The 24,004-nt window shown below is 43.2% G+C and overlaps 1 protein-coding gene across 1 annotated transcript in view; it reads right to left on the bottom strand.

The window, feature by feature from the left end:
* LOC127456517 (pleckstrin homology domain-containing family G member 7-like) overlaps window positions 1-15,947 on the bottom strand; it is a 30,628-nt gene extending 14,681 nt beyond the window's left edge. The window contains exons 1-9 of the mRNA XM_051725052.1: window positions 15,716-15,947; window positions 14,075-14,813; window positions 13,286-13,308; window positions 10,716-10,834; window positions 9,961-10,001; window positions 9,514-9,597; window positions 9,079-9,225; window positions 8,755-8,850; window positions 8,452-8,553 (exon numbers count right to left, since the gene is read on the bottom strand). Of these exons, the coding sequence (XP_051581012.1) occupies window positions 8,452-8,553; window positions 8,755-8,850; window positions 9,079-9,225; window positions 9,514-9,597; window positions 9,961-10,001; window positions 10,716-10,834; window positions 13,286-13,308; window positions 14,075-14,683 (1,221 nt within the window). The 5' untranslated portion in view covers window positions 14,684-14,813; window positions 15,716-15,947. The remainder of the gene's footprint in view (window positions 1-8,451; window positions 8,554-8,754; window positions 8,851-9,078; window positions 9,226-9,513; window positions 9,598-9,960; window positions 10,002-10,715; window positions 10,835-13,285; window positions 13,309-14,074; window positions 14,814-15,715) is intronic.
* Window positions 15,948-24,004: the final 8,057 nt, after the last annotated feature.

The raw sequence follows: 24,004 nt of genomic DNA, 5'->3' as shown, positions 1-24,004 counted from the left end.
AACTGTGTTACATGAACTGGTGGTGTGTGAAGGGCAGACCACTGTGTGCCTCTTAGCCAGCGCACCAGGCTGACACGTAACCTCCCCCAACACTGTTATGAGTGTCGAACGGCCCTTTGGGACAAGTCGACTAACCAAAAGATAGAGACAAGCTAGCCCAGCCTCTTATTCCCTTTTTTTTCCACTCGCCAAAAAAAGGGGGATTAACCGACTGGGTCGACCAGGTCTAGTTGGGGGGGGGTGTCCCTCCCAAGGGGAGATACGTCACATGGATTTGCCAAGCTATGTCGGAAGTATGCCATGTGGAGAAGTCCTGTGGTAGGTCCTACCCTATGGGGGAGGAGTTACTACAAGCATGGCGACAGGGGCAGAGGGGCCTCTGCCCAAGGAAGACGCAGTTTGCCAACAGGAAAATGAATTAACGGAAGATATACGTCACATGGGGTTACCTGCGGGGAACCGCCACATGCGGAGCACCTACCCCAGTACAGGTCTTTAGTTAGCACGTGTACTGGGCCGGCAGCGAGTCTCTCCAAAGACTCGCCTGCCACAGGCTCGGAGGAAATCAACCAGGGAACACAGTTTGTGAACACTACTGGGAGTTAACGGCGCATGTCTTCAGCTCAGGGGAGGTGAAAGGCACTATGCGCAAGTGATACACCCGGCCGGCTGTCCTGGACTTACCTGCTTGTGCATGCCACTACACGGGACGAAACTGGTTCCACCCGGAGCTTGTAGAACCTCGCAAAGGTGTTGGGTGTTGCCCAGCCCGCTGCTCTGCAAATGTCTGTTAGAGAGGCACCCCTGGTCAAGGCCCAGGAGGCCGCTACACCCCTGGTAGAATGGGCACATAGCTCTACCGGGGGAGGGACGTCCTGGGCATGATATGCCATAGTTATGGCGTCAATGAGCCAGTGGACGATCCTCTGTTTGGAGACAGCGCTTCCTTTTCGCTGTCCACCAAAGCAGACAAAGAGCTGCTCAGAGACTCTAAAGCTCTGCGTGCGATCCAAATAGATGCGTAAAGCACGCACCGGACACAGCAATGTCAGGGCTGGGTCTGCCTCCTCCTGGGGCAGCGCTTGCAGGTTCACCACCTGGTCCCTAAAAGGGGTCGTGGGAACCTTGAGCACATAGCCCGGTCGGGGTCTCAGGATCACGTGAGAGTAGCCCGGACCGAACTCCAGGCACGTTTCGCTGACAAAGAATGCTTGCAAGTCTCCTACCCTCTTGATGGAAGTGAGCGCAGTCAGGAGGGCAGTCTTCAAGGAGAGAGCCTTAAGCTCAGCTGACTGCAAAGGCTCAAAGGGGGCTCTCTGTTGACCCTGAAGAACTACAGAGAGGTCCCATGAGGGAACGAGGTGCGGTCTGAAGGGATTCAGCCTCCTGGTGCCTCTCAGGAACCTGATGATCAGGTCGTGCTTCCCTAAGGACTTACCGTCCACTGTGTCGTGGTGTGCCGCTATAGCGGCTACATACACCTTCAAGGTGGAAGGGGACAACCGCCCTTCCAACCTCTTCTGCAGGAAGGAAAGCACTAATCCGACTGCGCATCTCTGGGGGTCTTCCCGTCGGGAAGAACACCACTTAGCGAACAGATGCCACTTAAAGGCATACAGGCACCTCGTAGAGGGGGCCCTAGCCTGAGTGATTGTGTCTAGCACAGCGGGTGGTAGACTGCTTAAAAGGTCCTTCCTCAGGGGAATTCGCCGGGGGGGGGCTGTCGCGAGGAGCATGAGGTCCGAGAACCACGTCTGGGTGGGCCAGTAGGGTGCTACCAGGACGACCTGTTCCTCATCCTCCCTGACCTTGCACAGGGTCTGTGCAAGTAGGCTCACTGGGGGAAACACATATTTGCGCAGTCCAGGGGGCCAGCTGTGTGCCAGCGCATCTATACCGAGAGATGCCTCGGTCAGGGCGTACCAGAGCGGGCAGTGGGAGGATTCTTGGGAGGCAAACAGGTCTACCTGTGCCTGTCCGAATCGACTCCAGATCAGCTGGACCACCTGAGGGTGGAGTCTCCACTCTCCCCTGAGGGTAACCTGCAGTGACAGCGCATCCGCTGCAGTGTTGAGGTCTCCCGGGATGTGAGTGGCTCGCAGCGACTTGAGGTGCTGCTGACTCCAGAGGAGGAGACGGCGGGCAAGTTGTGATATACAACGGGAGCGCAGACCACCTTGACGGTTGACATATGCTACCGTTGCCGTGTTGTCTGTCCGAACTAACACGTGCTTGCCCTGGATCAACAGCTGGAACCTCCGCAGGGCGAGCAGAATTGCCAGCAACTCGAGGCAGTTGATGTTCCAACGCAGCCGCGGGCCCGTCCATAAGCTGGCGGCTGCGTGCCCGTTGCAAACAGCGCCCCAGCCCATCTTGGAGGCATCTGTTGTGACCACCACGTGCCTGGAGACCTGCTCTAGGGGAACACCTGCCCGTAGAAACGGAGGTCGGTCCAAGGGCTAAAGAGATGGTGACAGATCGGCGTGATGACCATACGATGTGTCCCGCGGTGCCATGCCCATCTAGGGACTCGAGTCTGAAGCCAGTGCTGAAGCGGTCTCATATGCATCAACCCGAGCGGAGTGGCCACCGGTGAGGATGCCATATGCCCCAGGAGCCTCTGAAAGAATTTCAGTGGAACCGCTGTTTTCTGTTTGAACGCCTTCAAACAGGTCAGCACCGACTGTGCGTGCTCGTTCGTGAGGCACGCTGTCAACGAGACTGAGTCCAACTCCAAACTGAGAAAAGAGATGCTCTGAACTGGGAGGAGCTTGCTCTTTTCCCAGTTGACCAGAAGCCCTAGTCGGCTGAGGTGCGAGAGCACCAGGTCCCTGTGTGCACACAACACAAGAGTGAGCTAGGATTAGCCAATCGTCGAGATAGATGAGAATGCGAATGCCCACCTCCCTTAACGGGGCAAGAGCTGCCTCTGCGGCCTTCGTGAAGACGCGAGGGGACAAGGACAGACCGAAAAGGAGGACCTTGTACTGATACGCCCGACCCTCGAATGCAAACCGCAGGAAGGGTCTGTGTCGAGGTAGAATTGAGACGTGGAAGTACGCATCCTTCAGGTCTACTGCCGCGAACCAATCTTGGTGCCAGATTGGCCGCAACCCACCACCTTTTTTCGGTACAATGAAGTAGGGGCTATAAAACCCCTTCTTCATCTCGGCCGGAGGGACAAGTTCTATTGCATCCTTCCGTAGGAGGGTAGCGATCTCCACGCGCAAGGTAGCAGCGTTTTTGTCCTTCACCGAGGTAAAGTGGATGCCGCTGAACCTGGGACCAAAGGGACAATCTCGTCGGACGTACTGGCATTTGGGGCCTCGCGGTGCCACGCCATGTTGTGGTCGTGCTGAGTCCAGAGACATCGAAGCACTTACCTGGCTCCTTGTGACCACCCCCGGAACAGCCTGGGATGGGGGAGGAAGAGGCCTGTCCTCGCGACCTGTAGAGACTGTGACATCGGGGGCAGACTTGTGCCACAGCTGGGCGCACAGGGGCGGGGAGACTGCCGCTGGAGCTCCAACCCTGCAAGGGTGAAAGGTGGACGGTGGTCATGATGACGGCCGTGCACACCGATTATGTGACCCAGGGAATGAGGAAACCGCTCTTTTGCTGAACTGTTGGATACCGCAGCCACTTGGGCATGCGGCGAAATTAAATGAAAAAGCAACAAAAGATTCTCCTCCCGGCCCTCCACCGGGGGATGGAGTGGTCTGCTTACCAGCTCCAAGGTGGGTTTCGTCGTCCCTGGGTCGCCCGTCTCAGGGGCACTTCGAAGCCTTCCGTGGGTTCTTGGCGGCCGGCCGTGAGATGGGTGTCGTCTGCTAGCATACTGCTACCCTTGGCGATGAGCAGGCGGGGTGCGGGATCTTGAGCCGCGCCGGGGCAGTATGTGCCGATAGCCTCCGTCTGCTGCTTCACCGTCGAAAACTGCTGGGCAAAGTCCTCGACTGTGTCACCGAATAGGCCAATCTGGGAGATAGGAGCAGCAAGGAACCGTGCCTTGTCGGCCTCACCCATCTCGACCAGGTTGAGCCAAATGTGGCACTCCTGGACCACTAAGGTGGACATCGCCCGCCCGACAGAGCCGTGACCTTCATCGCCCGGAGAGCGAGGTCGGTCGCCGAGTGCAGCTCCTGCATCAAATCTGGGGCGGAACTAGCCATGTGCAGTTCTTTTAGCGCCTTGGCTTGGTGGACCTGCAGGAGAACTATGGCGTGCAGGGCGGAGGCGGCTTGTCCAGCGGCACTGTAGACTTTGGTCGTCAGGGACGACGTGAACCTACAGGCCTTGGACGGGAGCTCTGGGCATCCGCGCCAGGTGGCGGTGCTCTGCGGGCATAGGTGCTCGCCGAATAGCCCCTGGCCGCCCCACCATCGAGGGTAGTGAGGGCAGGGGAGCTGAAAGATCGGGACTGGGCAGTAAAAGGTGCCTCCCACGATTTTGTCAGCTCCTCGTGCACTTCCGGAAAGAAAGGGACTGGAGCAGGGCGTGGCTGCTTTGAGCGGCGCCGCGAGCCCAGGAACCAATCATCGAGCCGTGAGGGTTCAGGGGAGAGCAGAGGGTTCCACTCTAGCCCAATGCTCGCGGCCGCCCGGGAAATGTCCATCATTTCTGCATCAGCCTGTGACTGGAAAACCGTCCCTGGGGGGGGGGGGCAGCTGAGGCTTCTGCGTCTGACTGGATGAGCCCACTCTCCGATGCTGCGCTCGAGAGCTCATCAGCTTCGCGGGCTCAGAACAAGTAGTAGAACTCGCCGTGAGACGAGCCGGCAGACTCATCCGGAAGCCCGATCGGGGCAGATGAGCGTGCTGGGGAATGGGAGGTCCGTGGGGGGATACCCGGCCCCCAGTGCTAGCCGTGCTGGCCTCATACCCGTAGGAAGAAGGACCGAGGTGGGGAGCCGGTGGGGTGGCTTGTTTTCTTACTCGCAATGAGTACATGATCCATCCACGAACACTGTCTCCGCGTGGGTCGCGCCCAGACTCGAAAGACAGCGATCGTAACCATCCGAAGTTGAGAGGTAACGACCACAACCAGGAATAACACACAAACGGAAAGGCATCTTTAAAAAGATGCGTCTTTAAAAAGACGTTCCGTGTGTGCCGCTCTTTTTGAGAAATATACTCTTTTAGAAAAATATACTCTCTTTTTTCAGCCGAAGCACCAAGGGGCGTTCTATGCAGTGCACCAGTGCAGAAGAGGGAGAAGCCGCAGAAATGCGCCGTCAGATCCAGCAGAGTTGAATGAACAGTCAGCTCAGTAAACATCGACCGTTCGGCTCCGATGAGAAAATCTGAATGAGTGGTTGCATACCAGCTCCTTTTATACCAGTACGTCCGGGGGAGTGGTATGCAAATTCCACTCGCCAATTTTCATTGGCCTTTTATCAAAGACCAGAGGTGTCTCGGGCTCCCAAGAGTGACCCCTAGTGTCACTACATCGACACAACGTCGAGTGACTGACAGATAGGGAACTAGCTATTCAGATTTACTTAGATGTTAAAAGTGTGGATTTAGTGGTTAAGATAAGATAATAACTACATCACACATAATTCTTCCAATTGTCCCTTGCCTATGTATTGTAAAAGTATTCTGAATGCGTTACTTTTTTATGTGATGTATCCGAATACATTTAAGAGAGAGTATTTAAGGGGCCTGGGTAGCTCAGTGGTAAAATACACTGGCTACCACCTGTTGGGCCTCATGTATTCAGATAGAGGGCAAAAGCAGGCCTAACAGTCGTAAAAGCCTGACTGAGAACAAAAGTCATAAATCTTACTGATAAAAACCGCACCAAAATCAAACAAAGGGAGTCCAAAACAGACTACAAATCCCATGAAGCCTTGCTCACTAAAGGATTGAACTCTCAACTCCTATTGGATAAGGCACACAACAGAACGCCCCTTAACCATGACATCATCGGGAGTAGAAATAACTCTGAGATCCTTCCGGGATTTGCTTCCAGCAACTTTGCTCGCCGTGCGTAGACGCAGCTTATCGCTGCTCTCAGGTGTAGCCTCGTGGCACAAGGAAGTAACGTCCGACTTGAAACTGTGGCCATACAATCTCCATCTCGCTGGACGAGTTGAGATTACTCTGTGTTCCACTGAGCACTCTAACAGATCCGAAGGAGACCGTTGAGCAATCCGCATCTTCATCCATTTGCCTGCAGAAGTGAAGAGATAAAAGATTTCTCTTCCATCTTCAATCAAGTTGACGTCGCTGATTTCTCTGTCAGCCCGCCGAGAATCAGCAGCCGTACCGCCCGCCAACAGAGCGAGGAAACAGCCTCCCGTCATCACCCGAGCCTCGAGGAACCGAGTCGGAGTTAAAGGACGGATGAACACACATTCTAGCTGCATCCTCATGCGATTCAAGTAAGAGGTTTATGTCTGGGCATAAATATGTCTTCTATGTCTAGAATATTATAGTGTGTTATTCTTGTGTATCAAGGTTATTGCTTGTACAGTTTACGGACCGCCGAGTCCGCTCATTGCTGCTAATAATACTCAAGGTATTACTGTAATGTACTGTTATCACGAATGATATCTGCTGTGTTGTAGTCCAACCACATTGGACTGTTGTGTATTTCCGCCATCGCAGGTGAGACCGGCACACTGAGTTTATCCATTAAAGAATCAAAGACCGCGGGACAGTTTACGAGCCATCCACCGTGTCTCTGAGTGATAAACTAACAGCTACTTTCTCTCCCATGATCGCGAAACCGGCTTTGGTGCCATCACTTAATTCTCTCTCTCTCTCGTACTAACCACACACACACACGCGCGCGACCCCTCACAAACATTCTCGCACACATTTTTGGCTAGTAGATAACTTTGTGATAAAGCTCAGCTTTGTCCCTAAGCTATTGTACAAGCGGATACACGCAGTAAACTGGCAGACGCCATTGACCGGTTTCTCTCCGCCCACATTCGCGGCAATATTCTCTGGCCGGAAATCTCACGTGACATACGAGAGTCATGTCCGCCATTTTGTGCGCGTCCCTCCTTACACACACACACACACACACACAATCTCTCTCTCACACACACACACACACACACACACACCTTCCTCATGTGTTATAGGATTATTTTGGTTACCATATCTAATCATATCACTGTTTAGTTTGTAGTTGTAAGTCGGAAGTTTATTGACTGCATTGTATTGATTATTAATTGATATTACTGCATAAATAAACTTCGTTATATTTCAAAGAGAAGTGTTTTGGTTTGTTTGCATACACCTGTGTCAAATGCTGACGGGATGTCAGTGCTCGGATTCAAGCCTTCATTGTTTTTTTTTCGAAAATCGATATTCTTCGGATGTCGATTTTCCTAAGAGAACAATCTAATATTGAGACTGTTATACTATCTGGTTATTAGTCCCTGATTCCAGGGTGGTGCCCTGGCGATATTAATCCTTATTAATATTCTATTGATTTTTGATAATTGATAATTATCTTTGATGATTGTTGAATCTGAAGGATCAATAAGCTAGTGTTAATTTTAATCAATGTTTCATCGATGTTAACAATTAACAATTATCTTTGATAATTGTTGATTTAAAGGATTAAACAAAGCTAACATTGATTCAAATCAATGTTATATTGCTTTTAATAATTAATAATTATCTTTGATAATTACATTTACTGGAGCCCCTTATGAGGTTTTAATGAGTTAGATTCTATTATTTAATTTAAATATTAATTAATAACTAAAGAAATAATTATTAATTATTTCTGATAGTAACACTGATCTAAACAACCAGTATAGCTGAACACACCCCTGGAGTTCACTAGTTCGAATCCCAGGGCGTGCTGAGTGACTCCAGCCAGGCCTCCTAAGCAACCAAATTGGCCCGGTTGCTAAGGAGGGTAGAGTCACATGGGGTAACCTCCTCGTGGTCACTATAATGTGGTTCGTTCTCGGTGGGGCATGTGGTGAGTTGAGCACGGATGCCGCGGTGGATGTCTCCGTGGCAACGCGCTCAACAAGCCACATGATAAAATGCGCGGGTTGATGGTCTCAGACACGGAGGCAACTGAAATTCATCCTCCGCCAACCTGATTGAGGCGAATCACTATGCGACCACGAGGAATTTTGAAATGGGGGGGGGAAATAGGGGGAACAAAAAGAGAGAGAGAGTATTTAAGTAATTAAATGTAAGTTTCTTTAAGTATTCTACCCAACCCTGCACATAACTTGTATCCAAATGGCTTTGAACAGTTTCAGAGGGTAAAAAGAAAAGTTAACGTAATATAATCCATTTATACCTTTAAAAAAATACCCATGTAACATAAAGATCAAACAAATGTGGATCTTTTGAGGCCAGTTTATGTTTTTTCCTGTAGAATTGCATATTATGAGTGGTGAACAGCAGTGAGGTGCAACAAGGAAAAGATATTTTAGCAAGTGTATAATTAACTATTAATTTCTTTTACCTTTCTAAGGAGTTCAAGAAGAGTCTGAGTACTATAGCTGTCCGGATTGGTCCACAGTTCCTTAATGACACGCAAGAGACTTGTAAGAAAGCCAAAGCTAACCTACAATAAAGTAAGAATTAGTAAAGTATTCTGATGGATTCCTCAGATGCAACAGATAAAGCTTAATTTCATATTTTCACTTGAAAAATACTTTTATTATAAAGTTAAGCACCATCAATTCTAACTACTTTTAACACAGCTTAAAGAGGCAGCTGGTAAATGTTTAGGTAAAATCTACCACAAAACTCATTGATATCTTACCAGGCAGAGCTCATTTAAATTAGCAAAAAGCATCCAAGAGTCTATGTCATGTAAACATTCTCTCATCTGCAGATCTGACAGCGTGGTCAAAAATACCTGCATGCAAAACAAAAGTGAACACATTTAAGCTCGTCCATTGACACCAGAACACTTGTTATAAACTGGTAAATTTCCATTTCTATAACCATGGCAGCTGTCCATGGCATACAATACAGCTAAAACATTATTTTTGACATGTTTGTCTCTTTTTGTCTTTCTCTAGCTCATCAGGACATGCCATATTTCTGCAATAACCCATAATATATTAAGGCATTGTGTTCACACCTCTTTTAAAACCATGAGCTGATCGAGGAAGTAGACACATTCGCTGGTAAAAAGCTCCCAAATGGCCTCCTGTTTTCGGTCAGCTTTAGGATTCTCTGCTGCTCCCAGCTCAGAGCAACCTCTCAAAAACTCCTCCAGAGACATATCCTGAGAACAGGAGAGAGAAGAGGATGAGGTGAAGTTTGAGTTGCTATGTTCTTTCAATGTTTTGATAGCGCCACAGAGCCACAGTGTTCACACTTTGAAATCAACCTACAAATGGCTGCCTTACAGTTGTCTCTGCATATTAAGCTAGGAGAGGAGAATGTATTTTAACAGAACACTTTACATACTTCAGCTTTCAGGGCCCATTCATGAAAATCTGCTCTGAAGCTGAATTCAGTAGTTATTTATCCAATAGCAAGATGAAATCAGGCTTTAGTCTTCAACTCATACCTTGTATGTTTGAAAGTCTGTGTCCCTCCATTCCTGGATCTGAATGCCAGCCAGACACTTGTCAATGTCTGCCTTCCCTTTTGCCTAATGGAAAACACCACTCACATTTATTCAACATCATACTGTCTCCTTTTGTATTTGATCATGAACTGTGGAGAAGACTGGATAGCAATTTGATAGCACTACATTTTATTTTAGTTGTTGCTTGTTTTGGTGTTGTTTATTGTTAATGGGGAGGGGTGAGGGTGCATGCAAATCTGATTTAGCTCAAAGTGGGTCAGTGAACATTATGTACTGGACGACACAAAGCATCTGAAGAATTACAGCAAAAAGTATCTGCCAACGGCAACAACCACGACACTGGCATCAGATCAAAAGTCATGGGAAAAAAGATCTTCATTATGGTATTGAAACAATGAAATATGAGAACATTTACACATCACTTACTGTGTTACGTCTCGAGAAGGGCCACTTTGATTTCTTGGTGTCTATAAAAATGTAATAATGCAAGAAAATATTTTGTAAAACTTAAAAAATTAGGACCTGAAACAAAAAAATAATGTCATTATTTTCTTTTTTAACAAATGATCAGTGAAAGGAGGTGTTTAACCTTCATAAAATGTTGATCGTCAACCTCAGGAGATCAAACTAAAATCTTTGCAGCTACATAACCAAAATTTGGGATATGTCTCTAAGTAAAATTGCTTGCAAAAATGTGAGAATGGTATAGCTGCAGGCATAGCTCCAAAAAGGGCTGTGAGCTCCAAATTGCCATTTAAAGATATAGGGAGCCCCTAACCTTACCCTTTCCCTAACCTTAATAAGATTTTTTTGACGTCATTAGTCTAGGGGTTCACATACATTTTCCAACCTTCACTGTGGTTGGAAATTCTGTTTTCAGTATGTGCAAGAACAATACAATAATTTGTTTGTTATAAGTTAAAACAGATTGTATTTGTTCATTATTGTAACTTAGAAGAAGAAACTAGATTTTAAGACAAATTTATAAATGCAGGTAATTCCAAAGGGTTTACAGACTTTCTCTTTCCACTGTACGTAATAGCTCTCTCACACACACACACAAAACATGGCATTTGTGCCTCTGATGCATTTAAAAAAGTTATGGGACACTAAATTGTGCTCTATTTGTGGCAAGCGCCTTATGTCCAAAAAGTCATGACTTTAACTGAGGCATGACTAACCTGAATAGGCTGATTTATTTAAAAAATCAGCAGCACCATTGGACACAAATAAATCTCCAGGGGAAACATCCAATCCAGGAAGACTCACAACCACAGAGCTCCGCCTCCTTTCCTGGAGCCTGGGAAAAAGTGAATGTGACCAAAAGCAGACCAGAAGAGAGCAGGTGAGTTTACATAATATTTCGGGCCTTGAGGTGCCTAGCCCCTCAAAGTATGAATGATGAACTTGATGCATGCTCAGTGAAAGGCTGTGATTTAATCACACAGCCTCAAATTCAGTGTACATTTGTATAATGACACATTTTATGGTTGCACCACAAGCTGGTCATGTACCTGTAGAGGGTGGATATGCACGTAAATTATGTAAAAAAATAAAATACTGCTTCTCACTCCAGTCTAGAATGGCGCAAAAGCTCATTAGACCTCAGAAAACAATTATTCCACTAAACTGATAAATCCTGACCAATGTGCTGTACTAATCTCTTTACACAGACTCAAGCCATACAAAACTTCAAATTTCAAACCAGATTTGGTTAAGAAGGAAATCAAAGAATTCCATGCTCACATTTCTATCATTCCATGGTAGTATTAGGCGGTCAGAACTGCGTTAGCAAAGATGAACAGAATCATACCATGATACACATGCACTGTCTCCTAACAACACACCATTGCATAGTGAAAATACAGGCCCATGGTCAATGGACAGAGCAGAGGAATATATTGAAAGATTTTGATTATTACAGTGCTCTTATTTACATTTAATGCATTTGTCAGGCACTTTTATTCAAAGCACCTTACAGTACAGTGCATTCAAGTTACATTTTTCATTGATTGTATCAGTATACAGTATGTATTCCCTGGGAATCAAACCCATACTCTTGGAATTGTTAGTGCCAATTGCTCTACCAGTTACCCCTCTTATCAACTGGAATAAATCAGCACCTTAATTTTTGGCCTATGGCTGTAGGAGTGTAGTCACTGTTAATCAAAGTCAACTGTTTGACTTGGTTCCTCTTGTGCTTTTGTGTAAAACCAGCTTGTCATGTAAATATCTGATGGAAAAAATGCATGAGTTGACTTACATGGCAGATGACACAATGTGTTTAATAGAAAAAGGCACATTTTTCCTCTCTTTTGCTGTTATAGTTCCTTGTATTGTGTTCTGTTCCGCACTGCTTTAGTTCCCGTTACATTCTGACTAAAAATCCTAAGGGCATTTACGCAGTGGTTTGACTGTTTTCAGACTCGACATGCTGGTTTTTGTTGAGCCACTCCCAGCTTTGTGCCCATCCATCTGTACAGCGACTCAATCGTGTGTGCCACTACAGTATGTGATGTATGTCAATAAACAGTGACTGATATTTTTAGATGCAGGTATGAGGCATCAAAAATGCCAACCCCACCTTCCATCTACATTCAATGAATACTGTGTCTTTACTACTACATTCAACAATTCCAGCATTTAACTTCCATCTTAACCTTGGCTGAAGATCTTAATACAAAAACAACAAAAGCAGATACCATTATCAGCCTTTTCATGCTCATTGCAGTCAATATGGGACTATATACCAATAAACACTTGAGTCACATATACAGTTGCTATGAGATAGAAATTATTGTGCATTATAAAGGTAACACCACTTCCCACGGTACCTGGCACAACAGACCACTCAAATACTTCCTTATTGGCCATGTACTTTCTCGTCTGTATCATTTTAGGTGTTTCTAGACATAGAGGCTCATAAAAAGCTCGTCTTTCTTTTGGTTTGCAAGTACAATCGCAAACACAGATGCCAGTGCACCAAGCCTTGGAACCTCACCAGTAGAAAATTACTCAGTGCATCACTGCTAATTGCTGTTTATCTAAAGGAACATCCACAATGCAGTCCTGTGGCAATGTAGCTGGCTGGAATGAAGAAGCCCTCTATGCCGACTTCCCAGCCCCAGCGCGGCTACAAAGAAGGGAGCTTTGTCCTCGCACCTCCACGAAATAATGATGCCCCCTTAACATAACTGTCTCATCCAATCGCTGTCCAGGGATGAGCACTGCAATCAAACGGTGCCATACTGTAATTAAGGCCACAATAGCTGCCTAATTATCCACTGCTGAAAAGAAGCCTGTGGTCCAGCAGGCAAGCAGAGTGGGCCCGATGGGGGGGAAACGGCACTAATGAGAGTTTTTCTGGGCCGTACAGGGCCAAACCATGGGACTCTAATAACTCTCCCTTAAGAGTTCATGCACAGCTACAAAGCAACAATACAATGCACAATGAACTTCGCTCTATCCCAGCTCCCGGCGCTCTATGGAAAAAATGTGTCCTGCTTTGGCCTCATCATCACAAACTGTGCGTATCCACACAAACAAACTCCTAGATTAATGTACCAAGAGCTGGAACGATGGTTTTAGTGGAAAAGGAAATTTTGCTTTGACACAAAACAAAGTGTTGTGGCAGTTGGCTGGGACATTTGGCTAATATGAGCTGGAGATGAGAGCAGATTGCTTGCTCACATGCAAATATGGCTGGGATAGTTTATGCAAAATGTAAGATAGATAGAGACAGCTCACCTACCTTTTATGACAGGCCTCGTTCACCTGTAATCAAAAGCAGATACAACATGTAAGCAAAGTACTTAGAAAAAATGGCTTTGCCCAAGTACTCCATTGCTGCTTTGGTTATATTTGTAAGTGATCAGCTATACAATATCAATTTCAGAGAAGCTCTTCACACAATTGGCTTTTGAAAGTTAGTGTGTGAGATAAAGACCCCTAAGGGTCCCGCATCTACAGAAATGTTCTGACTCTATTGTGGAGGCACTTGGATGGACGTTTGGATGGAGTGAATAGGGTTTCCCTTTATTATTTTGATCATTAACTGACCCTGCCATGATTGGGGCCTCATTGGAGAAGCCGCCCTCCCAATGAGACTAGAGATGTGGCCTTGCACAAAGCTGTCCATGCATTTAACTACTGATTAATTTGCTGTCAAAAGCACTTATTGTGAACTACAACCTCAGGAGTCCAGAGGAGAATGAGGCAAGAACAGCGATTTGGAGCCCATATGAATACGTATTGGTATCATATCTAGATGTTATCATTTGAAACTGACTGTTATCAACTCATTTGATTTAAATCTATCATAATTATTGTTCACTATTTTTTTTTTTTTTTTTTATAAATATGTAAATGGAAAACACTTTTATCCAAAAGTGCACTCAAGATATATGTTTTATCATTTTCTGTGTTCCCTGGGAATCTAACCCACAACCTTGGCATTATTTGCACCATGCTCTACCAGTACATCTGAAATGTGTCTGACATGTTGAATGTATTTAGAAGACATCAAGAACTAATTGTATACCTTATCACTGTCATCAGTGGTGCTCTCGTTGTCATCAGAAACAACCTCTTTTGAATCACGAGACTCTTGACTGTTGCCAGTGAGAACGTTGTGAAGAGTCTTTGATCTTTGCCAGGGATTTTTCCCACGAATCAATGAAGATTCTAAGTTTCCGCCCTCTCCATTTGACTCAACCGCCAGAGGAGACTTTTTCAGATTCAACGGAGACAGGGGGCTCCTTGGAGGGGGTGTTTCCTCTCCTAAAGGGCCATCAAACCTGCCTGGTCCTTGGGAGGAGATTCTAATGCTCCTCATCCTCCTCAGCGTTGGGGACGTGGAGATGCGGGACGGGGCTTGTCTATCAAACTGAAATAAGTGCGTGGGCATGCCGTCACCCTCTTTAAGAGAACTGTACCTCAGTCTGGAGGGCCTCTTACCTAAATCTATTTGCATTATGAAAGGGTTACTCGTTTGCGTCTCTTTGTCTTCGGTTTGTTCATGCTTTGTTTGAGTCTGTGCATCCGTCCCTTTGTCTGTTTCCTTCTCATGCCATTCTATGTAACTCCAGGTCAAAGTTTTATCCACTTCTTTCCTGTTTTCACTTATTAAGGCATAATTCAGCTCAGTCATCTTGAGCAATTCGGCATTATATCCCAAAAAAGAAGAGTGATTATTAATCAGATGCTGGTTTAATTCGAAACATTCCCACCAAAAATGCGTCCAACCCTAGAATCCATGTCTCTGGGACTTCAGAGAGTTTCTAAAAAAGCAAAAAGGGGATTATAAAAGCCACCCAGTATGTTTATCTGAATTTTCTGTAGAACTGCCAATTTATGGCTATTTTAAATCCTTAATTTGCATTCAGCATTACTTATGAAGTTAAGCACTCAGACACTGAAAGCCTAAACAGTATAAACCTTATGCAATTTTCAAGCAAAAAGTTCAGGAGGATTATTCTTACCACATCATGTTGAACTCAATATGACCTATCTGTAATCTATCAAACGGGCTAGTTTAAAGCGATAAACAGCATGACACATTCAGGTGTAGGCTATTCTTTTTGATAACCTTTTGTAGTCACCATATCGATTAACACGGAATTTAAGACGATGTTGAGGGCCGTTCAAACAGAAGGTGCTATTACGTCAGTCTGCGCTATTTTTTAACCGTTTTCCTAAGTTAAAATGCGCTAGACGAACGTCTTTGACCGTTGCGCCGCGTTTTTGGACGTTAAAATAACGTCAACTGTTAAAAAGGCGTCTCGAGACACCTGCGTTCTGCTCTATTCGTTGAGCTAAGACACGTTCGGTCTGAACGGCCCCAATGTATCACAATGTCCCTACATTATTATACCGTGGGAAACAAAATGCACCTGATCCTGCTCTAGTAGACTTTAGGGTAGGTTTACGTAAAAGTCAAGAAAACCAACAATTTTACTGACGAATAAAATACAAAGTTGTGTTGTTGAATGAATCGTGCACTGAATGGCTTCATCTTTGTTCTTTGTTGTTATTAGACTAAGCAAGCGCGTGCTATAATTACAAATGATAGGCTACTGCATTCATACAACGTTTATCGATGTGTCCGTTCAGAAAAAAGAAGAAGAAAAAAAAGTTCTATCTGACAACTATATGTATAGATTATTAAGTATGTGGCACTTACGGATTTTGTGGGTCCGCTGGTTGTTCCCCGGTGCGATCCGGGTGAGAATCGGACTGTTGGAGGGAGCAGACCTGGACCAGAGGCACAATGTTTCAGAGCATTGCCTTCTTTCAGTTTAACAACGGCTGTTAATGCTCAAACGCCACCAGTAGAATCCATGTTAGTCAAATGGACTTATTGTTTTAACAGAATATTGCATGCAAAATGCATTCCCTCCTCTGTGGCTCAGCAGCAGGTATTGTGTGAGGCAGGTCTAGTGTCTTGTTGCCTAAGGTCAATGGAGGTGGAGCATAGCTGTTTGTGTTGTTGATCAATGCGTATGTGCACAACGAAGTGCATTTTCAACAGGCACAGATGCGTTTCCGATCATCTCATATTACCTTTGAAAGATAGCTGAGAAAGTGAGTGACACTTGGTAACAGGAGAGGTTAATGTTGTTGTAGTCCCACGTCAACTGTAGCCTCATGGAAATTCTGACCAAATGTCAAGCATCTTGCATTTCCTTCCGAACCATTTGATCGGGATGATGTTGTGATCTGTCAGGATGAGGTTTATATTTATTATTTATTTATAAATCCATGTCCAGGAGAGACTTGTAGAGAAATGGATAGAAATAGTGTAATGTTACACTTTTGCCCTTTGTTCTTATTGTTTTATAGCCTGTAATGTTGTTTTAACACTTGTCTTAAAACAAAAAGAAACGTTGTAGTAAATAATAACTATATATATTCAAATGCATGGAGAATTGAATCATAGTATCATCCCATCTACAGTAGGTCATGCCAGTTTTATAGGTTGAAATAATCACAATAAAGCACATGGTCACATGAATGGTGTTATTTCTGGATTGTAGTTTCATAATGTCCAAAATACAACTCGACAGTCAGTCTACGTTTAAAATGTACTACAAAAAAACTATTGTTAAAATTAGACCAATTTAAATACTTGTGTTGCTGGAAGTCTTTATAATATATATATATATATAAACTACAATCCAGGAATAACACCATTCAGGTGATCATGTGGCTTGATTGTGATTATTTCAACCTTCATTAAACACTAGATGGCAGTGCAGGTGAGTTTATCACATGGTCAGCACCAGCACTCTCTCAAACATGGGATTATGGGTTTAGTGGAATTAGCGTAGAAAGAAATCTATAAAAGATAATTAGAATTACAAAACAAATAATGAGATTTACTGTAGGGTTATAATTATATACATGTAATATATCTGCATAGCTGTATTTTTAAAATGAAAGAATCTAAGAAAAAAAAGAGGAAAAAAGTGACATTAGGCCATGATTTATACTTGCTCAACAAATTATCCCAAAATAAAACCATTTATTAACCTTAACTAGTAATAATTTATTACCATTAAAGGAATATTCTGGGTTTTGTATGAGTTAAGATCAAACAACAGCATTTGTATTGTAATGTTGATTACAAAAAATAATAATAATAATTTCGATTTGCCCCTCCTTTTCTTTAAAAAAAAAAGCCAAAATCTGGGTTATAGTGAGGCACTTACAATGGAAGTAAATGGGGCCAATCCGTAAACGCTAAATACTCACTGTTTCATAAGTATAGCCTCAAGAGGTAAACAAAATGTGTGTTAACATGATTTTAAAATGATAAAATTGCTTGCTAACCTTTTCTGTGTAAAGTTATATCCAGTTTTACAACTTCATTGCCATGAAGATGTACCATTAGTTACAAATAACTAGAAGTTAATCCACCTAGAACAGTAGTGCGCTACAAAAACAATGATTTAAACAACTTTACAGCTCAAATAGTAAACCAGTTTTAACAGAGGAATTAATTTAAGTGCTTTTATGAAATTAAAAGCTTCACATTTCTGCATTTAAACCCTCCAATAATTTTCCCCATTCACTTCCATTGTAAGTGCCTCACTGTAGATTTTTTTTTTTTTTTTAAGAAAACCCGAAATTAGTTTTTGTGATCAACTACATTATGCCACAAATACTGTCAGTTGAGCTTAACTTGTATTGAACCCGGGAATATTCCTTTAATCACTCATGTCTGTCATTAGCCTATATGAGCACTCACAAATGAAGACTTTGCACACATCCGATAAGCTCGCTGTGGGTTCTGTGATTATGCAATGAGGGCCTATAGATCACTCAAAGTAATTGTTTGCTTAAGTTTGAGACTTTACCTGACCTTTAAAAGAGAAGCTTCTTTAGAGACAAAGATGTCTCATTTAGAATATTCAGAATTGTGTGTGCAACACTCAAAACTTTTGTTCTTTCTTATTAAAATGGTATAAAATTAAAACAGAACAACATAGGCCTCTCATTAACAATGAAGTGGAGCAGCAGCAAGAACATATTTTTTCCTAATAAATAAATAAATGCATATTTTATATTTATAACAAGTGATATTTTTCATAAAATCGATGGACTGAGGAAGTCATAGTGTGTTTCTCACGTTGCCCCCAAGTAGCTTGTCTCGCTGAATATACACTCGACCGTCCGAGGAAACTGGGCGCCTGTTTTGTTTCTTCTTGTTCTGGTTCCGCCTGGTGGCTGGAGTTTGTTTTGACGAGTGACACTCCTTCGGGACAGTTGTGGATGAAACTGCTCGTTCTTTGTGTTTATGTCTCCTATTGGCTTGAGTTTGTTTTGTGGAGTATTTTTTTGTAGGACTTTGGGAGGATTAGGTCATCTGCTTCACTCATGAACAGACAGCTCACTGAACATTCGTTTGACTGCCCGAGGAAACTAAATGGAAATGTTTTTGTGTGTGTGCTGGTTCTTCTAGCAGCTGGAGCTTGTTTTGGGGAGGAACACGCCTTTGATACAGTTTTGTGAATGAATCTTCACGTTATTTGTGTTTATTCTGCCTAGTGGCTGGAGTTTGTTTTATAGATTATATTCTGTTATGTAATTCTGTCTCTCAGAATTTGTATAGAAGCACCGGATTGAGCAATCCGACGGCAAAGTTGTCGCAGGGACTCTCATAGGCGTGCATGTACTGTTTGAGTTTAGAGGGATGGATGCCGGTTGGCGCTGTCGTGCGCGGGGTTAATGCACATGTTTTTCTTTTTTCTGTTTGTTTGGTTCCGGGGGAGGTTTGGAGTCCGACTCAGTGGTGGACTGGCCATTGGGAGAACCGGGTGGGCCGGCTGCGAAGGGGGCAGCGATATGCAGAAAAGGACAGCAACCCCCCCCCCCCCCATAAGTGGATTATCTCTCTCCACATGGAATGTGAATGGGTTGGGAAAAAAGAAGGAAGGTTATTTCTTTTCTTAAATGTAAGAAATTTGATATAGTGTTTCCTCCCCGCAGGAAGCTGAAAAATTTGGGAAGATATGGGGTGGACATGTTTTCTTTAGTGCTGGCTCAAGTGCTGGGGAGTCATTACACTGATAGGTAAACATCTACAGTTCAAATGTATCAAACAGATTAAAGATAAATTAGGAAGAGTCATTATTGTTTTAGAAGAAATTCAGGGGCAAAGGTTGATTTTGGCTAATATTTACACACCTAACGCTGATAATCAAGGCTTTTTTATTGATCTTGAAGGGACCCCTCATGATATAATATTGGGAGGAGACTTTAATCTATTGATGGACTCAGTCCTTAATCATAGTGAAGCAAAAGTGTGCAAGCCCCCTAGAGCAACACTGACGCTTCACAGGATATGTAAAAATCTTGGTTTTACAGATATTTGGAGACTTTTAAATCCATAAAGGGACTATACATTTTTTTCATCAGTCCATAAGATTTATTCTAGAATATATTTTTTCTTGATATCTAAGTCCCTCATTTAATCTATTGTTGATTGCTCAGTTGGAAACATCTTAGTCTCAGATCATGCCCTGGTGAGTTTAGAGGTGTTGCCACATATGGAGAAAAAGAAATCATATAGTTTGCTCCTTAATGTATCCCTTTTACAAAATCCTGAATTCCAACAAATGTTAAAGGCTGAAATCAATGTCTATATCGAGACTGGTCCTCAGTATCCTCTGTGGGCGTGGCTTGAGAGGCACTATCATACAGTATGCCTCATTCATCAAAAATCTGGCCCAAAAGTTGTTGGGGGGGGGGTTGTGTCACTGTCCTTTTCTGCATATTGCTGCCCCCTCCGGCATATCGCGGCGCCGTTTTGTGGCCCGTTCTGCATAACGCGGCGGCCCATTTCAGCCCATTTCGCGGCCGGCCCACCGGGAAAAGGTGGCCAGTCCGCCCTTGAATACAGATATAATACTATTTTTTTGCGGAAGGTGGAGTTTTGGCTATTCACAGCAAGACAGTCTTACTTTGAGTTGGGGGACAAAGCAGGGCAACTTTTGGCTAGATATATAAAGCAGAGAGAGTCTTTTTCTAACATTCCCTAAGTGAAATCTGCTGGTGGTAAAATATTTACCTCAGCTGCTGATATTAATAATGCTTTTAAAGATTTCTATCTTGATCTTTATAGTTCCTCATCTTCGTCTACCGATGAAGATATTAGAAACTTTGTAGAACGATTTGAACTTGCTAAACTTATGACAGAGCAAAAAAATCTCTTGATTCTGAGATAAACTTGGAGGAGCTTGACGAGGTAATTAAGGCCTTGCCTACAGGCAAGGCTCCGGGGCCAGATGGCTTTGCCGCTGAGTTTTTTAGATCTTATGCTACAGAACTGGCTCCATTTTTGTTAGAAGTTTATACAGAATCATTAAAGAATGTAAAGCTTCCGCCAACCATGACACAAGCTTGGATCAGTCTGATTCTTAAAAAGAACAAAGATCCAAGCGAGTGTAAGAGTTACCATTCCAAATGAAGGACTTCGCTATGCTATCAAATTGCTTGAAATAAGAGAGGGGGACATCTACAGGGAGAGATTGTCGCAGGTAGTTGAATTTTGGAATACAATTCATTTTAATAACATTAACCTTCCCAATCATAGATAAATGTAATGAAGCCCACCTGCCAACATTGCTCGAAAACCTTTTTATTAAGGGGTCAACATTTTAGGATTCCCAGATCTCAATTCTATATGTATTTACAGCTGTGTCACCTGCTCAGTATCATTTTTGGGAATAGCATACACCCCCCTTAAACAGCAGATACTCTGGGAGAGGTGATTACTGCTTTTGGAAAAGGTCATGAGGCATCAGTGTATTACTCCCTGCTAATTCATAGTCTGCATCTAGAGATGTAAGGGTGCACCTTATGCAATTCTGTTTATTTTTTGTGTGTATTCTATTTGTGACCACGGGGGTGTGCGTTGGGGTGGGGTTGGTGATTGGGGAGGGGTAATAGTGGGGGCTAAATTTTGACTCAATGTATATATGTTGTGTTTTTTCTTTGTTACATGTTTGAGTCAATAAAAAATGTTAATTGGAAAGAATCTTAATGATGCTCTTTTATATTCAAAAACAGTTCATATTGACCAATGCTGTCAAGATCCAAAGAGGGGGAAAAAAATCATCATTAAATATCATATAAGTAGTCCATAAAATACTAAGATTTTCTTTGGTCCCAGAAAGCTTGGAACATAGTGCACAAGTCATATGCACTACTGTTATGATGTCTTTATACTGAACCTTTAATAACGATTTATAGTATTTGTCCTTTATGAAGCTTGACAGCTCCTGCTCACTATGAACTTTTATTCTATGGAATAGAGCTGCTTAAAATATCTGTTTTTATGTCCCAAGAAAAAGTAAAAGAATATGGCTTTTGAACAACATAAGGGTGAGTAAATGAGTGAGTAAAAGTACATTTTCCATTTTTAGGTGAACTTCTCATTCAACTAGTGGCTTATTTTTTTAGCACAAACCTGACAAGGACATACTCAAAATAAAACGGTCTCTTTTAAAAGAAGACTCTTAGGAGATGCTATACAAAATTCAGAATTAATTAAAGACATAAAGAAATGGGGGCCTGGGTAGCTCAGCGAGTATTGATGCTGACTACCACCCCTGGAGTCGTGAGTTCAAATCCAGTGTGTGCTGAGTGACTCCAGCCAGGTCTCCCAAGCAACCAACCGGTTACTAGGGAGGGTAGAGTCACATGGGGTAACATCCTCATGGTCGCAATTAGTGGTTCTCGCTCTCAATGGGGCACGTGGTAAGTTGTGCATGGATTGCGGAGAGTAGCTTGAGCCTCTACATGCTGGGAGTATCTGCAGTGTCATGCACATTGAGCCACGTGATAAATGCACGGATTGACTGTCTCAGAAGCAGAGGTAACTGAGACTTGTCCTCCTCCACCCGGATTGAGTTGAGTAACCACGCCACCACGAGGACCTACTATGTAGTAGGAATTGGGCATTCCAAATTGGGAGAAATGAGGATAAAAAAAAAAGCCATTGTAATAAACACACACCTGTGACCACATTTATATCAATATGCTCTGTTGCTTGGCAATGCCAAGAATTGCTTATTACAATTATTTATAATAACATTGCCGTCTTTGATCATATTGCTGTTGCTGCCATTTTATCACATGTAAGGGAGTAAAAAAAAAAAAAAAAAGACCAAGAAATTATTTAGAAAATCTTAAATTGATTGTTAATTATTACCTAATTCTATTTGCACTAAAAAATATATGACAATGTCTTTGTCACAACCTAAAAACTCAATGGAAGCCTCAAATCACAGGTCTAATGTTCTAGTTTTAATCTGAGGGTGAAAACGCTCTACTTTGTGTTTTATAGATCATTTTCTTAGACAATGTGAATTTTCTAAAAAGTTCCTTCAAAAGTTTGCCAGATAGTCACATTCATTCAATTCCTTTACAATATGCACACATTCACTCATTGTCTTAAGCCAGATATGCTGAAAACTGCTCCGTTAATGTTTTCACATTCACATTTATTAATGACATCCGAATCATGTACATGACATATTTTCAATTCAAAACTGTGAATTTTGCAAAATGGAGAATAGTTTGTACCCATGGAAATTACTTACGGTTGGTACCACATTTTAATCATAAAACAGTGGTCAAATATTGCAAATTTATTTAGATACTTACATCTTACATGACACAAACACTCTTAACCTGAACTGCTTGCTTATGCGTGGCACTGGAATAGTCCATGAGGTTCCCGCTTAGCTTTTTAAATTTGATTCCCATCTTCATCGATTTGATTTATCTCAAATTACATTGACGAGCGGTGTTAAGACTACTGTACACGCTAAAGATTAAACTTTTTTAAACCTTTATGTTATTCCTGCAACAACTTAATGACAATTATGCAGAAGCACATAATGGACTGCAGCAGAACAGCAACAAGGATATCAGTTATTGTGGGGGTGGGGGGCAATTTGGCCATATCTGAATATTGGGGGGGAGGACTTGTCCCCCTCAATGTATATTGCGGTTACGGCCCTGCCTCTCATTAACAAAGTTTAGCAGCAGCAAGAATATACACTCCCTGAGCACTTTATTTGGAACACTATGGTCCTAATAAAGTGCCAGACATGGTCTTCTGCTGCTGTAGCCATCAACAAGGCATTTCTGTCTGCAGAACTGCCACTCACTGGATGTTTTTTTGTTTTTGGCACCATTCGGAGTAAATTCTAAAAACTGCTATTGGTGAAAATCCCAGGAGATCAGCAGTTACAGAAATACTCAAACCATCCCACCTGTCACCAACAATCATGCCACAGTCCAAATCACTGAGATCACATTTTTTCTCCATTCTGATGGTTGATGTGAACATTAACTGAAGCTCCTGACCCATATCTGAATGATTTTATGCATTGCACTGCTGCCACATGATTGGCTGATTAGAAAATCGCATGAATAAGTAGGTGTACACCTGTTCCTAATACAATTCTCAGTGAGTGGGTATGGCCTAATAAATAAAAATGTAATGTACCTTAAAAATCATAGAATCGTACATTTTCTCAAAATCCTTTTTAAGTTTAAATAGAATAAAACAGGCCTCTCACTGAGTTGCAAAAACACATGGCCTAACAATACATAAATAAATAAATAGGCCTATATATTTTTATTTATTTAACAAAGTGTTCGAAATGTACGTCGAAATGTCAACTGCTTATTATAGATTTGTGCAAGTATAACATCGCCAATTAATTTAGGACTGGTAATAATGCATGCAATATTTTTCCAAAATCACAATATTATTTAGAGAAAATAAACGTGGCAGGGTATGGATGTTTGCGCCACCTACTCATGAACATGCATGACTGCGCAAATGCGCAAACACTAAACTTGCGTCTCACTTTTTGACTTGCATACCACAGCACTAAAGACAAGCAGCATCACTTCCTTGATTTCACGGGATAGGAGAGCGAGTCTCCACCCA

The sequence above is a fragment of the Myxocyprinus asiaticus genome, chromosome 18, assembly GCF_019703515.2.
Source record: "Myxocyprinus asiaticus isolate MX2 ecotype Aquarium Trade chromosome 18, UBuf_Myxa_2, whole genome shotgun sequence".
Classification (NCBI taxonomy): Eukaryota; Metazoa; Chordata; class Actinopteri; order Cypriniformes; family Catostomidae; genus Myxocyprinus; species Myxocyprinus asiaticus.
This window is presented reverse-complemented; position numbering and strand designations above follow the sequence as displayed.